Genomic DNA, 14,144 nt, shown 5'->3' on the forward strand with positions numbered 1-14,144 from the left:
AATTTGTGGCTTGATAAAAATACATTTAGGAATAACATGTACTTGATCTATTATATTTAATGTAAACAATATGGAACCTTAATGGTAACAAGTAAAAGCATTCACAAGGAATATTTCCAACATATGTTGTGGTGAATATCATTAGCTGAGCTTGTCTTCTAAGTGCATTTTTCAGTGGTGCGATAGTATTTATTTACCCTGTGTTATTAGAAAGTGAATAGTCAGTAGCCTTCAATTTTCACATCAATTGCAGAAAAAAGATTCCATTTTCCACACAGCCTGGAATTGAAATTGACTTAGCATCTCAGAACTGTCAAGAATTTCTTTTGCGAAAAGGTTTGCTTTACAGAGACTATAAAGTAGGTGTCATCCTTGACACTTGCATTCTATATTCACGCCACAGGTCTATGGAAAAGAAACATTAAAGAATGTCAGAAAAGGTCTGAGAGAGGCCCGGCCGTCATGCTTTGTGCCTCCTCAGCTTCCTCTGCATTCAGCCTGGGCGCTGTGGATGTCAGAGGTTCTCTATTTAAAACTGCTAACCAGGAAAAGAAGAATACTTGAAGAATATGATATCAGCTACCTTAGAACTTGTCTTTGCTAGCAGGTCAGTTGGACATTTATTTTCCTGTGTTAAAAATGGGAACCTCTGTTTCAATTCAAATTAATAGAAGCATACATTAAGTCCTTAGGATTTACAAATTCAGAACTCATTCCAAGGAAACCTCCCAGGGTGTATAATCACAAAACAGAGCTGTTCTTTGTCCAGGTGACAAACAAGAAAGCAAATAAAATTATGTAAAATCTCACTGTGTTTCATTTGGAGAAGCATTGTTTTCTATGTGCTTACTTTAACTGCATTCCTTAAATCATCAGCAGATTGCACAGGATGCCACTTGATGTACCAATGTGAAGCTGGTTACATTAATCCCCATGGCAATTAGGCCCAAGTCATAAAAAACTAGCATGACAAGTAAACACTTTTCTGTGTGTCTCCTTACTAGAACTGAGGGGTTTCACTTGGGCGGGGGTGAGGGTAGAACTGCAAACTGCTTTCAAGTCAGAGCAGAGGTCAAGCCTTCTCACAGGCACTCAACCCAATCCACAATACTCTTTATCAGATGGTTTTCAAGACTTTAGTTATTTTTTATTTTTTATTTTTTTTTAATAGAGACAGGGCCTTACTGTGTGGCCCAGGCTTGTCTCCAACTCCTGTGCCTGGAATTACAGGTGTGAGCCAATGCACCCAACCCATGTTTATTTTCAGTAAGAATGCAATGCTAACATTTTCAGGAAAAAGAGTTAACTAAATATACAGTCTCTGTCTCAAATCCTGGGAAGCCATGAATAATGAAACTGTGAATTAAGGCTTCTTACAAGAGAGAAGGCTTCAAACCATAGTAAGGACCACTGGAGATCCACCTGCACTAGCATTGGATCTGTGATTCGAACACTTGGCCAGGCAGACTCTTTCCAGAAACATTTATGAAAGAGTGTGTGCTCTCTCGACACGTGGTCTCAGCACACCTTGGGATTACTATGTGCCAAAGTAGCTCTGCTTTTTTCACACAGGAAGAACCTGCTGGTTCAGCCATCTAAGCACAGAAATTTATTTTCCTACACCACCATCCCCCCCAAAACCACCCATTTTTGGTCTAAACTCTGTAATCCACAAAGGGACTGAAACCTTTGCCAAAAAGGCCCTTTCAAACTGGTCCATCTGGTCATGAATCTATCCGTTGCATCTCATCCCTGATGGGCGACTGTACCAGCCCACATACCTCTTTGCCTCTGCCCTGCATCACCTGTGACATCTGCCTGTGTCCCAAAGTCACTGGTGGTTACACAACACAACCAAATGGGTGGTGGCCCTTTACAGAATCTTGAAAACTCTGATTCTAATATCCGATGGGTGTGTGCTGATGATTTCTGAATACGCCAGCAGTGAGAGGACTATGGTTTTCCACTATGAAAAGGGGCCAATAAAGAAAGGAAAGAGAAAAAAACACGTCTCTGCCTTTTCAAGCATAATTTAAACCCCAAGCTTAAAATCAAGATCCAAAAGTTCCAAATGGATTAATAAAGAAATTACTAAACCATCAAACTGCTGATGTCGTAAACAAAATTCGTCAACAGCCACTAAGAATTCATTAAAAGTAAATTTATTGTTTGTTTAAAAAAAACAACAACTGTGCAATATGTGTTGCTCAAGACATGTTTTGAATCGCTTTGTTGTTCATCTCTTCTCGGGCTTCAGTTTGGCAAGGCTAAATGAGAGACACGGTACAGACACACAGTTAGTACAGGTGAGGAAAGCAACAAGAATCTGTGTTTGTTCTTTTCTCAAACGCCTAAGATGTATAATCCAAACTACGACATTCAGTTTTTAAAACCTGATCATGTTCATTGTGTTCTGAAAATGATCATATTCTAAAAAGGAAAAGAGAGCAATATATCTGATTTCAACCAAACAAGGTTACAAACTAAATTATCTATTTCCTCTTCAAAACTGAATAAAACAATGCTTCAGGGACCCAGGTAATCATTTTAAATGTAATTGGAGGATTCAATTTTAATGGTAATATTGCAACATTACTTTTGCTTTAGCTTTCTGCAGTGATAGGTTCTCAGCTATCACATACGGACAACAGCTAGAAATAAATCTGAGACATGTGCAATAAGGTCATGTCTAAGAACCTTCAGTTTTAGAGTACATACAATTCTATGATATTCAAACGATAACAGTTCCAATTTTGCAGCAAAGCAATACCAAATTACACTTACTTTAGGGCTCACAAAAAGATTTTAACTTCTTAATATCTGAGAATACACTATTTTATTATCTTGCTGGTTATTTCAATTTGGAGATTAAAAACTAAGGCAAAATCACGTTGCTTAAGGCGGCTGCTTTCCTTTAAAAACGAACACATTTAAAACATTAAAAAACATATCTCCCTCCTTCTAAAGTACATACTCAATTTCCTCTTTCATGACAATTTCATACAATTGAAGAATTCTCAGAAATATCCTCCAGTATTAAATTTGAATAGCCGAGTGTCTGAGAATCAAACATACACAGACTCAAACTCTGTGCTCCCCGCTCTGTTCTGCAATCTGCACACAGAATGATTACAAGTCATGTTTACCTGTTTTGCAAGCACACTCAGGTTTCTTAGATACAAAGCCATTTTAATTAAGGTGACAGAAGCTCCTTGTGTGCAAAAGATGTAGTATGTATGAGGAGTAATTAATACAAACAGGAAAAACTTTGCATTTGTTATTTGATTCCTTACAGACTTAAATTTCTGATTTAAGATGTGCATTAAGGCGGCTTTTGTAGTTCATACACTCCATAATTTATAAACAGAAGAGTGATTCATATGACTCACATTCTTTCCTAGAGCTGTTTATCAATAATTAAATCATCTTTGTGACTACCATTCAATGTGTGAAACAGAAAACCATGCTATCTGTATATGCCAATGACAAAATATCTACTCAAGGTACCATCATTTCCTCTGGTACAGTTTTTAAAACAAGGCCTATCTATTTGACTCTCATCATATTTAACCAAATATCATAGACAACCTGCTGGGGTAGGAATAGTGTATGAGTGGGGGTTGCGAGGAGGCAACAGGATGATGGGGGTAGGACAGGATGGTAGAGGGAGGAGAGTCTGTGAGCCTGTTTTTAAAGGAAAACATATTACTTCTTCAAGCAGACTAAAGAGAACAAGCTCATATGCTGTTATATTTACCTACAAAGCTAGACTCCCAATACCGAATGTCCCTTAGCCTTTTGTTTTCTGAGCTACAAGATAGAAAGAAAAGCATCACACACACCCAGACACACCCCTACTTTATACTTCAGGCCTGCATGGTCCTCCATACTTGAACCCTCTTGCAAACCGTACTAAGAAATGTATATGCACATGCATGTTCTGATTAAGCTGTTTAAAAGCAGAACTGCTAAGGAAACCACATCCCAGTTTTCTTAAAAGAACAAAGAGAAACGAAGAGACCAATTTTTAAATCTTATTGTAGTCCCCTATGTTGTTAGGAGAAAAAAAAAAAGAAGGAAACGTAAAAGAATCAACCTGAGGATATATTCATCTCAAACAATCAGATCCAGTAGGTATGGAAGGAAGGTAGTTTAAAAGAATGTTTTGAAAAATCTAACAATGCTTTAAGAGTCTTCTCGAAGACTAATGACTATCCTCATCGTGTGAAGGAAGGATCAAGAGCCAACATTCAATAACAAAAAAGCTTATTTCGTGTTTAATATATTATTCTGAACTCATATTCAAGGGGCAATATGTGGCAACCCATTGGGAAAGGGCTGGCGCAGCGGTCTGCAATCTGATAGAACCCAGCCATGCCCAGGGGCACTAGACAAGATGCTGCCACTCTGGTCAAAGGTATTTACATTCACCGTGGGGTGCTGTGTTGCTCTGCTGGAAGAAGAACTCTGTTTTGTGGAATTCCATAGACTTCCTAGTATAAACACTGCCACCATGGCAAATTTTCAGCTACCAGCATGATGTCACTAAACATGGGGCTGGGAAAAGCTGCACAGTCGTCGTCATATAGTATTAGCCCCATGTCCGTGCCATAAATGTAAATAATTTCAAAAGCAGAGATCATAGTAAAGTATAGCAAAAATAATTAGGAAGTGATGCATTTTGAGTATTAATTACCTTTGCTTTTTAGATAATGTATTTAATTTTTAATAATGGCTGTGTCTGACAACCAGCTTGCAAAGTTTCTAAAAATTGACCAGTTGGCTCTCACCAGCCAAGGTGGGCTGACTCCAATAAACCACTGATTCTACATACCTAAAAAAGTATGAATGTCTGTTATTTTCTTAACAGTCATTCTTAAACACTGGGAGAATATCAGCCTAATTTTTAGGGGGAAAAAAAAAACCTTCAGCCCCTGCACCTGCATATAGAATTTTATTTCCAAGAATATGCAGGGTCAACTTCTTTATCATAAAGCTGGCTTTCATTATAGTTATGGGGACAGGCTGTAAATACTGCTCTAGAGAAAGCATCATGTAATGCTTGATAGGACTCCTGGAAGAAAGAGAGTTGTGTGGTGGTGTTCTTCAAGGTCCCTTAGAAACAATACACATTTCTCCCACACTCTGCTCCTCTGGCCCCAGATAGAAAGCTCTACCACAGGCCTTTCTTCTGGAGTTGCAGGTTACAGAAAAAGATCACTTATAATTAATGGAATTCTAAGATACTAGAAGTATATTTTTTATTCCATGACCAGAACAGAGCACTTAAACAGATAAATGCTGGCCAATGAATGAAAACTAACAAGCCGTTAGCGCTTTCAGTAAGACGTCAGGAGAGCCCCTGGAAGTGAGTGTGTGCCACAAGTCTCAGGGGAAGGTTTCTCCCATCTGTAACTCTGTAATTTGAAGAAGACAGTAGTACAGATTCCTTCCATGTTAACTGATAGGCAGCAGCCTTATTTCTGTGCACTGTGGAGGTGCCAGTTTATGAGCTGTCAGTCTGCATATATGGAACAAAGAGACCCTTGGCTAACACAGAAACTGAAATAAAGTGGCAGTTAGAGCAATTTCTTCCTGTATGATTCTTGAACACAGAGTATAATGAAGAAACATGATCTGACTGAAAATGCATTTGGGCGGGGGGGCCTATATAAACTAGAAAAACTCTAATGAAAAACTATGAAAATCCCACAGTTCTGAAGTACTGAGAGACAGAAATCTAATCATATTGAAAGAAAATACTGCTCATAGGCCAGGCTTTGTGTTAATGCAAGTCTAGAGTTAACTCTCCCTCTTCTATGCACTTAATCAGACATCTACAGAACACATCTGTTGAGCTGTATAGCCTTTAGGCTGTGCCATGGTTCCTCAACTTTCCAGGTCTGACTTATCTATAACTCCCTGAGTTATGGAGGTCAATTTCAGGATTGTAAATCAACTAATTCTATGAAAATGAAAACTGTTGTTCACATTTTGCAATTTAAAAAAAAGTTTTTTAAAAGGAGGGGATCCATAATGCAGGATAACTACTTTTCGAAAAGTCAAATGGCTGTGCTGTATGTTTTCAATTTTAAACCATCACCTTGATATGTTTAGGGGTTTAATTTATGGAACAATCAAGCAATCTTTATATTTAACATTAAATGCCTGAATATTATAAATCATCTCAGATGAACGTTTATCGGAGAGTTTCAGTGCAACTTCTGAACAACTTGTCACTTTTATTGTATGGCAATGATTTGTAAAAAATGATATGCTAAGTAATCCTAGAGTATAATTTAGGGGCACAAAAACAACTGTCAAGAAACAGCCAGAGACCACGTTTAATGAAATCTTTACAGACCGAAGTAATAAGTATTAAATTAATCAACACAGCTTAATTGAAGCTGTATTTAACTTTTTTTATTAGACTTGTTATTAATGAACCTTTAAATGCTACCACTAACTTGAGCTCTATGTTTAAATTTAAATAATGAACCATTGTTCACACACAAAAAAGGGCAAACACTGCTTCAATAGCCCTTTGTCTCAATGGGGCTTTCACTCTTACGCATAACTAAGATACAGACATGTCCCTCCTACCTCTCAACAATTATTTACATGGTTGGCAAGATATAATCATTTAGGCTGCTAAAATAGTCTGAAAATACCTAACATGAAATCCATAACAAAGTAAAAATGAGGTAGGAAAAGATTATGCAAGAATTTTGGTTGATCTCAAAGATAATGTTTTCAAATCTGTGCTTTCAGTGCTTTTATTTTATTTTTTTTTTAGAGAGAGAATGGAATGATCTGTTGCCCAGGCTGGATTTGGAATCCTGGGCTCCGGCATTCCTCCCAACTCAGCCTCCCAAGTAGCTGGGATTACAGGTGTGCACTACTGTGTCCAGTTTTTAGTACTTTTTGCTAAGCTCACACTCCTGTATGTTTAAGGAGATTCTGGTTTGGGATGGTAAAGACTTACCTGAACATGTCTCCCAAGCCCTTCAGCATTCCCTTCTTGGCTTTCATTTTATCCTTCTCCTTGTCTCTATCTTTCTTCTTTTCCTTTCCAGTTTTATCCTTTTTTCTATCAGTCTTATCACCTTTCTCTTGGTTTCCATTCATTTGTCTCTCCAGAGAGTGGGAAGGCTGATCACTGGCTGTGGATACAGACTCTCTCCCTGATCTTGAACTTTCTTCTGTGTCTTCTTCCACTTGGAAGGAAAGAAAAAAAATACGGACACAGTGAACCAACGCAACAAAAATAATAAAGCTAAAATACATTCAAGGACTTTACTTTCCCACACTTTTACTGCAGTACGGCCCTGCCAGCAACATGGATTGCAATGCTGTTTAACTTTGAGTAGAATTAAAATGGAATATGTGACGTGGATGCCTCCCACGTGAAGATCGTGTGCCAAGTCAGTAGTAGCAAAGCAGCAGCTTTCTGGTGGGATGCTGATGCACCCACAGAAACACCCTCTAAGAATCAGACTGTACACTACTGGGGTGCCCAGCAAGACCTTGTTATACAGCGCAGACCTCTAAGGGTACCGTGTACTATATGTGCAAGATGAAAAGAAAGAAAACAAGCAGCCCTTCCCAAAGTGCTTCCTTTCTTCTTGGGTAAGAATAATGCAGATACACTCTGGCTCCTCACTAATTTGCTGGACTACACCATTCAATGTCAGCACAAGGACTTCTTTCCTTAGGCTCCCAACATATCCTGCTCACACAGAAGAGCAGATTATTTTGGCTTTTATCTACAACAGATCTGCACAGCCTCTGTAACGTTTCTTTGCATAAGGCCAACATCAGAAGTAAATGCTACTATATATTCTAATCCTAAACAATCTTGCACGCCTATCTGCGTCATGGCAGCTGAACAGAGGTAGAGGAAGCCATGAAAATGAGTAAATCAATAAGAGCACTTCTCTGGACTTTGCAGATAAAAGATCTACTTAGTGATAACAACATTCCATTCCTTGAACCAACACTTCGTAAGCACATGGTCCAAGGGCACTTCAATACTCCAAACTTTTTGCAGTTGAAAGAACGACAAGTAACTGAAGTAGGTCTCCCCCTACCAAAAGAGCTTTAAACATTTCTCTATTAAGTAAGAAGCAGAGAGGCACATATGAACAGCCACTCCCAGAAATCTTTCTCTCGAGACTGGTCACCTAAGGTTCTCCTCCAAATACAATGAGAATTATAGGGGCCATGAGGTTAATTACTCCGTGAATTCTTAAGTCATTTTTCTTTTTCCAGCATCAACAAAGAAAGTATAGATCATTATTTCTGAGTTTCTTACAACAAAGAGCCAAACAGAATGGTTCGGCCTCTTCCCAAACTTTTGCAAAGAACTGACCTCCAAATCAAGTTAATATATCCTCAGTAAAATTCAGTCCTTCCTCTCCACCAGCAAGGAGCACTTTCAATAGCAATATACAATTATCATGGGTATAATAAGACCAGCTAAAAGAGTCCCAATATCTTAGATTTCTGCTATTAAACCCTTACAAATCTGAAAAGAGACTATCAAATGATGGTACAGCTATGCCCAAGTAACACAGTTGTGTTTTTTTGTTAAAATGCCAGCTATTTGTCATAATGCAAAAAACAAAACTCAGAATTTTTTTATTTTTATTTTTTTGAGGCAGAGTCTCACTCTGTCACCCAGGCTGGAGTGCAATGGTGTGATCTCGACTCACTGCAACCTCTGCCTCCTGGGTTCAAGCCATTCTCCTGCCTCAGCCTCCCGAGTAGCTGGGATTACAGGCACCCACGACCACACCCAGCTAATTTTTTGTGTTTTTAGTTGTTTTGTATTTTTAGTAGTCGAGTTTCACTATGTTGGCCAGGCTGATCTTGAACTCCTGACCTTATGATCTGCCCGCATCCAGCCTCCCAAAGTGCTGGGATTACAGGAGTGAGCCACTGCACCCAGACTTTTTTTTTTTTCCTTTTCTTGAGATGGAGTTTCACTCTGTCACCAGGCTGGAGTGCAGTGGTGTGATCTCGGCTCACTGCAATCTCCACCTCCCGGATTCATGTGATTCTCCTGCCTCCGCCTCCCAAGTAGCTGGGACTACAGGCGCACACCACCACACCTAGCTAATTTTTGTATTTTTAGTAGAGATGGGAATTCACCATGTTGGCCAGGATGGTCTTGATCTCTTGACCTCATGATCCACCAGCCTCGGCCTCCTAAAGTGCTGGGATTACAGGGGTGAGTCACCGCGCCCAGCCCAAGCATATAAATGACTTCAGAAAGGTTAGCCTTCCTCTGTACTGCGAGTTATCTCATTGTAAGCCATTGTCTTCCTCCAAAGGACATGGTGGCTTTTAAGAAAATTTGCTCCTTTTCCTCTGTATTAAGATATAAATAGTAATTGTGCAGGTTTATTAGAAGAAGCCAGTTACAACTAGAAGGACATAGTGAAAATCCATAATCTTACAAATAATACTGAGTTCAGGCTATAATTTTTTGTGGTGTACACAGAGCAGGGAAAGAACATCCTGGCAGTTGGCCCAAGGGCTTGCTAATTATGTGTAGCCTTTTCAAATGAGAGCTCCCCCAAAGAATGTAAATATAGCTCAAGAAGGGCTGTAGTGTGTTGCTTAATGCCCTTGAACGTGGCTGTGTTCTATCTGTTTCTGAACCAGTACTTCAGCTCTTTGAGATATGGGTGTGGCCACAAATGTGAGACAGTTGACCAAATAATTACAGAACAATTCCCAAAAGTTCTCTGGAGCTATAAAAACCTAGGACTATTGGTATACTCAAGCTAGATAAATGGATGCTAGTGAATTTTGTATAATTCCTGCATGGAAACCTCCTTTCACCTATACTTCCAAAGCCCTTTCTTTGTACAATCTTTTGTTATTGCACTTCTCATATAATATCACATACATGTCTCCCTCCCATTCTCTAAGCTCCTCAAATGAAGACCGTGGGGCAAACAGCAGCTGCTCATAAATGGCTGCGTAAATGGAAGACTTTTGGTAAAAACTGACTTGTGACTTTATCCTGACCATACTTTATCTAATTGCCAGGTATCACCATTCCTCTAGCTTTAGAAAAATGCTTACTGTTCTCTCATCAAGCCTGACAAGACTAGCCACAATCTGACTACAGTAACACTAGGTAGGAATGCTCGTGATATTTGGTTTAGCTCTAATTAGTTTCTGGTATATTTTCATGCTATTATTGTTAGTGCTAGATGCATCATTTAATAGATTTTACGACCCTCTACAATGTCTGAAACTATAAACAGAAAAATGAGCTCAATAAATGTAAATGATTTAGTCTTCCACAGCAACCATTATCATAAATCATGAATGGAACTATCAGTAGCGATTCTGTTAGTTTTCTGCCTAATAGTTTTGGCAGAAGTTCAAGGGGCATATGTCGGCTCTTGGCTTGGGAACAGAATAATGGCAGTGCCTTCACAACTCACTATATGCTGAAGTCATGTTTGTTGCCAATTCTTTTCATATTCAAAATAATTTTCTGGTGTATGTAACGCAACTTATTTTCTAAAGTATGTGAAATAAAGTTAGTATGAAATCAATTATTAGCTTCAGGTTTTGTAACCTTATTTTATAAAATTAAAAGTCCTACCTCTGTTTCCTGCCCCAAGCCAGTGGACTGTTTAAAATGATACTTGCACATTGGAGGATTCTTTATGCTTGTTCTGAACATTCTAAATTAGATAATACATTATCGCAGAAACTCTTCTGGGGGTGTACTGATTTAACTAATCCCTTTGAATGCCAACTAATTAAAAATATTTAGCAATATGTAGCTTCATATGTACAAACATAAGATGTTCTTTTAAAGTACTGAATTATATATACTTCAAATTCTGAAATTATTTGATAGAGAAAAATCTTTATCCTGCTCCTATGCAGAAATATTGTAGTTTCAAAACCTCAAATAAATTGGTTACACATGCTTAATTTTTGAAAAAAATATACATATTCAAAGTCACTGATGTACTAGTCAGATTTTAGGTTTTAAAATAAATACGTACATTTAATATTAGCTTTATAATTAGGTACATAAAATATCTTTATTCCCTTAAACTAAGAAAACATGCATATTAACCATTTTTCAAGTAAGAAAAGTACTAGTAATATATCAGCAATAAATGGCTTGATCTATTGTGTTCATACAGCAAATTACAAGGTAAGAACTCATCATAAATCTACATTTAGATAATGTACTATTTTAAGTGCTATATACATTTCTTGATTTTTTTCTCTTTAATTTTGCTCATTTTGACAGACTATTTGCTTTCCTTTTGCAGATAGCCTACACAAAGAGAGATGATTATCTCCTTCCAAACAAATAGAAATTTCTATTTTTGACAACATTTCTGCCTGTTTAAACCTGCTCTACACACTGAACTATCAGCTATGTTTCCATGTGATTACCTATAAAGATGGGTACTTTCAAGTTTCTTTTTTTAAAGAAGGTGTAGAATGAAGCTGCTTATTTCACTTTAATGTGGCAGAGTCATTCTGCAATTAAGACATACCTAATTACCATGTTTTCAACAGATGCAAATGTAGCTCAATTAAAATTCTAGTCCATGTTACAAATTAAGTCACTCAACTCTGAAAGGTATCATGTTAGGACTGGATCACCAACAAGTTTGGAAAAGATCAGGCATTTAAGTGCTAATGATGATGGAGAAAATGACTTTGGGTTTTCATTGAAGCACAAAGTTCTGCAGCTTCTGCCATAAATAATCTATTTCTATCTAAACTTTACATTTTATGGTCAAGGTTGACTCAAAGCCTCAAGGTCATTAGAGTCTATTTTTTCCCCCCACTGAGAAGTGATGTTACTGTTGATACTATAATGATTTCTGTTGGCTGCTTATCCAAAATCCATTTCTCCCTTTATTCTTCCTAATAGAACTCTGTGTCCAGGAATGCAACCTAGCTCCAAGGGGTGAATTCATTACTAAGTTTATGGATGCCATAACCCCGCAGATTTGCCAGTCCAAGGTTATCAGACCAAGAATGGCCCTGTTGGACTCAATGGACATATTCCATGCTTAGGGAGAGGGCTCATTCCCTTCTGTTGGACAGGAATAAGACAGTAAAATTACCCTATGGATAGCTGAATTATGGAATTATTTTGTGGGTAGCTGACTCATGGATAGCAGAGCAGAAGGGGCAGAAAAATGTTGGGTCTTTGGAGAAATCTCTCTGAAGAACTCTAGAACTCAAGTTATGTAGGAAAATGTATTTCCTAATTGTTTGAGTTGGTCTGAGTTGCACTTTCTATTACATACAGCTGAAAGCATCCTAAAAGGTACACTGCATAAAGCAAGTGTTAGAGCAGCTGTGGAATATCTATTGTGTTATTTGTCTTAAGTGTATAATTTAGCAGTAAATATCATTTTAGGTAGCTTTGGCAATTTTATTAGATTTAAATAATTTGTTTAGATTTGCTACTAGATTAAAATGAATTGTTCAATAGGTATAAAGAGATATACAAAACAAAAATAACATATTACTTTTTATTTAAAACTCAACAATACTCTCCTCTGAGGGAGAGGCCCCAAGAAGCATCATTAAATACTAACTAAGCAATTAAATGAAGGACTGAATAAGCAGCCAACAATATGAAGAACTGCCCTTTGTTGCACCCATTTAACTACAAACTACCCTAGAATTAGGAATACTTAATAATAGGAACACAGATTCTTGAGCAATTTACAATTTATATTGAAAGATAAAGGATGAAAAGTAAAAATTCTACACAGGATGACTCAGTCTTCACAAGCTATATTCTTAAAACAAAACTTTTAAGTTAAAATGAGACATTCAAAATAGAAAATTTCACTGGATTTAGTAAATCCACTGACCACTACCAATTTCTATTAGTGTTAGGTAAAAAGGTAACACAACTAAATGAGGACTGGGCTTTCAGTCACTGCAAACTCCTGCAAAAGAATCAAGAACGCTGGGGACATAGATATTGTTTTTATTTCTTATTTTGGTGGAACACTTTGACTTTGGAAGAGAAAGACAAGATGTAGGAAATGAACAGCTAGTGATACACAGATGGTGTCGAATAACAGGATCTGCTGTTCTGGACTCTGACTTTTAACATTAGAATGATGAGCTCTTGGCAACAGAAAAACTTAGCTTTTTCTGAAAACCAAAAAAATAAAACCACACACACACAAAGCTGGCATGAAACAGGAAGACTTTGGAGCTTTTAGACTAATACATGGGGTGAGAATAACAACTGATACGGCGAAGACTGTGAGGAGGTAAAAAGCTATGAAGGAATCAGGTGACATTTATTAGTGGTATTGTAGAGCGGTTTCAGTAACTGAGAGAAAGTTCAAATAGATGACTCCTCAGACACTCTACTCTAAAAATAGCTTTATTTCATTTTTAAAAAACCTTTCAATATATGTGGGTGAAGAAAGGAAAACAATAGGATCACTCTTTTAAAGAGTTATTACCAAAAACCTTTCTTCACTTTTACCTGACATTCTAAACTTCTCTTTAGCCCATCCCCCTCAAATGAAGCAGGTAAAATGCTCCCACAGATAATGGTAGAATGTCACCTCCATTATCCCTCCCTTCCCAAGACAATGTTGCACAGCATGCACAATGAGGGTCACACCCTGAATTTTCTGAACCTTTGCAAATTCGCTTTTAGTGTCCAGTTGATTTTAACATTCAAATGACAGCGCACAGTGGATGCTGTTTTCTGTCCATGGGGACAATTTAAAATGAAGCTGAAGGCTTTTTAAAAACCAATTCTGACCAAAAGGGCTGGCTACACAATCGAAATGACAGCATTCCTAACCCTACAGTTGGAATTGCCACTAAGAATTTTATTTTAATCAAGGAGTGAGCTTAACGTACACAACGTCTGTTTGAACAACATACAAACTTTTACGGTCAAAGAAAGAGATTTCAGGCCACTGCTCAGACTCTTTTAAGTGAAACACAAAAATTAATAGCATAAAAATGTTTAGAGATTATAAAATCGTGAATGGCTAGCAATGCTTTATTTTGCTTTTGTGTGTGTGAGAAATAAGAATACCTGCTCCCCAAAAGCGGATGTTCTTAACTACCATCAAACATTATCTATATTGAGTGAT

At 37.6% G+C, this 14,144-nt stretch overlaps 1 protein-coding gene across 31 annotated transcripts in view; it reads right to left on the reverse strand.

The window, feature by feature from the left end:
* The window catches only part of PARD3 (par-3 family cell polarity regulator), a 712,145-nt gene that overhangs the window by 199,899 nt on the left and 498,102 nt on the right, over positions 1–14,144 (reverse strand). For 28 of the 31 annotated variants that reach the window (XM_063638016.1, XM_063638015.1, XM_055275119.2 and 25 more), the window contains one exon: positions 6,986–7,217. In XM_063638016.1, the coding sequence (XP_063494086.1) occupies positions 6,986–7,217 (232 nt within the window). Of the gene's footprint in view, positions 1–2,146; positions 2,268–6,985; positions 7,218–14,144 lie in introns of those variants that run through there. The other 3 variants (XM_055275123.2, XM_055275122.2, XM_055275121.2) reach the window with 1 other exon arrangement.

Source organism: Symphalangus syndactylus, chromosome 4, assembly GCF_028878055.3.
Source record: "Symphalangus syndactylus isolate Jambi chromosome 4, NHGRI_mSymSyn1-v2.1_pri, whole genome shotgun sequence".
In the NCBI taxonomy this organism is placed as follows: domain Eukaryota; kingdom Metazoa; phylum Chordata; class Mammalia; order Primates; family Hylobatidae; genus Symphalangus; species Symphalangus syndactylus.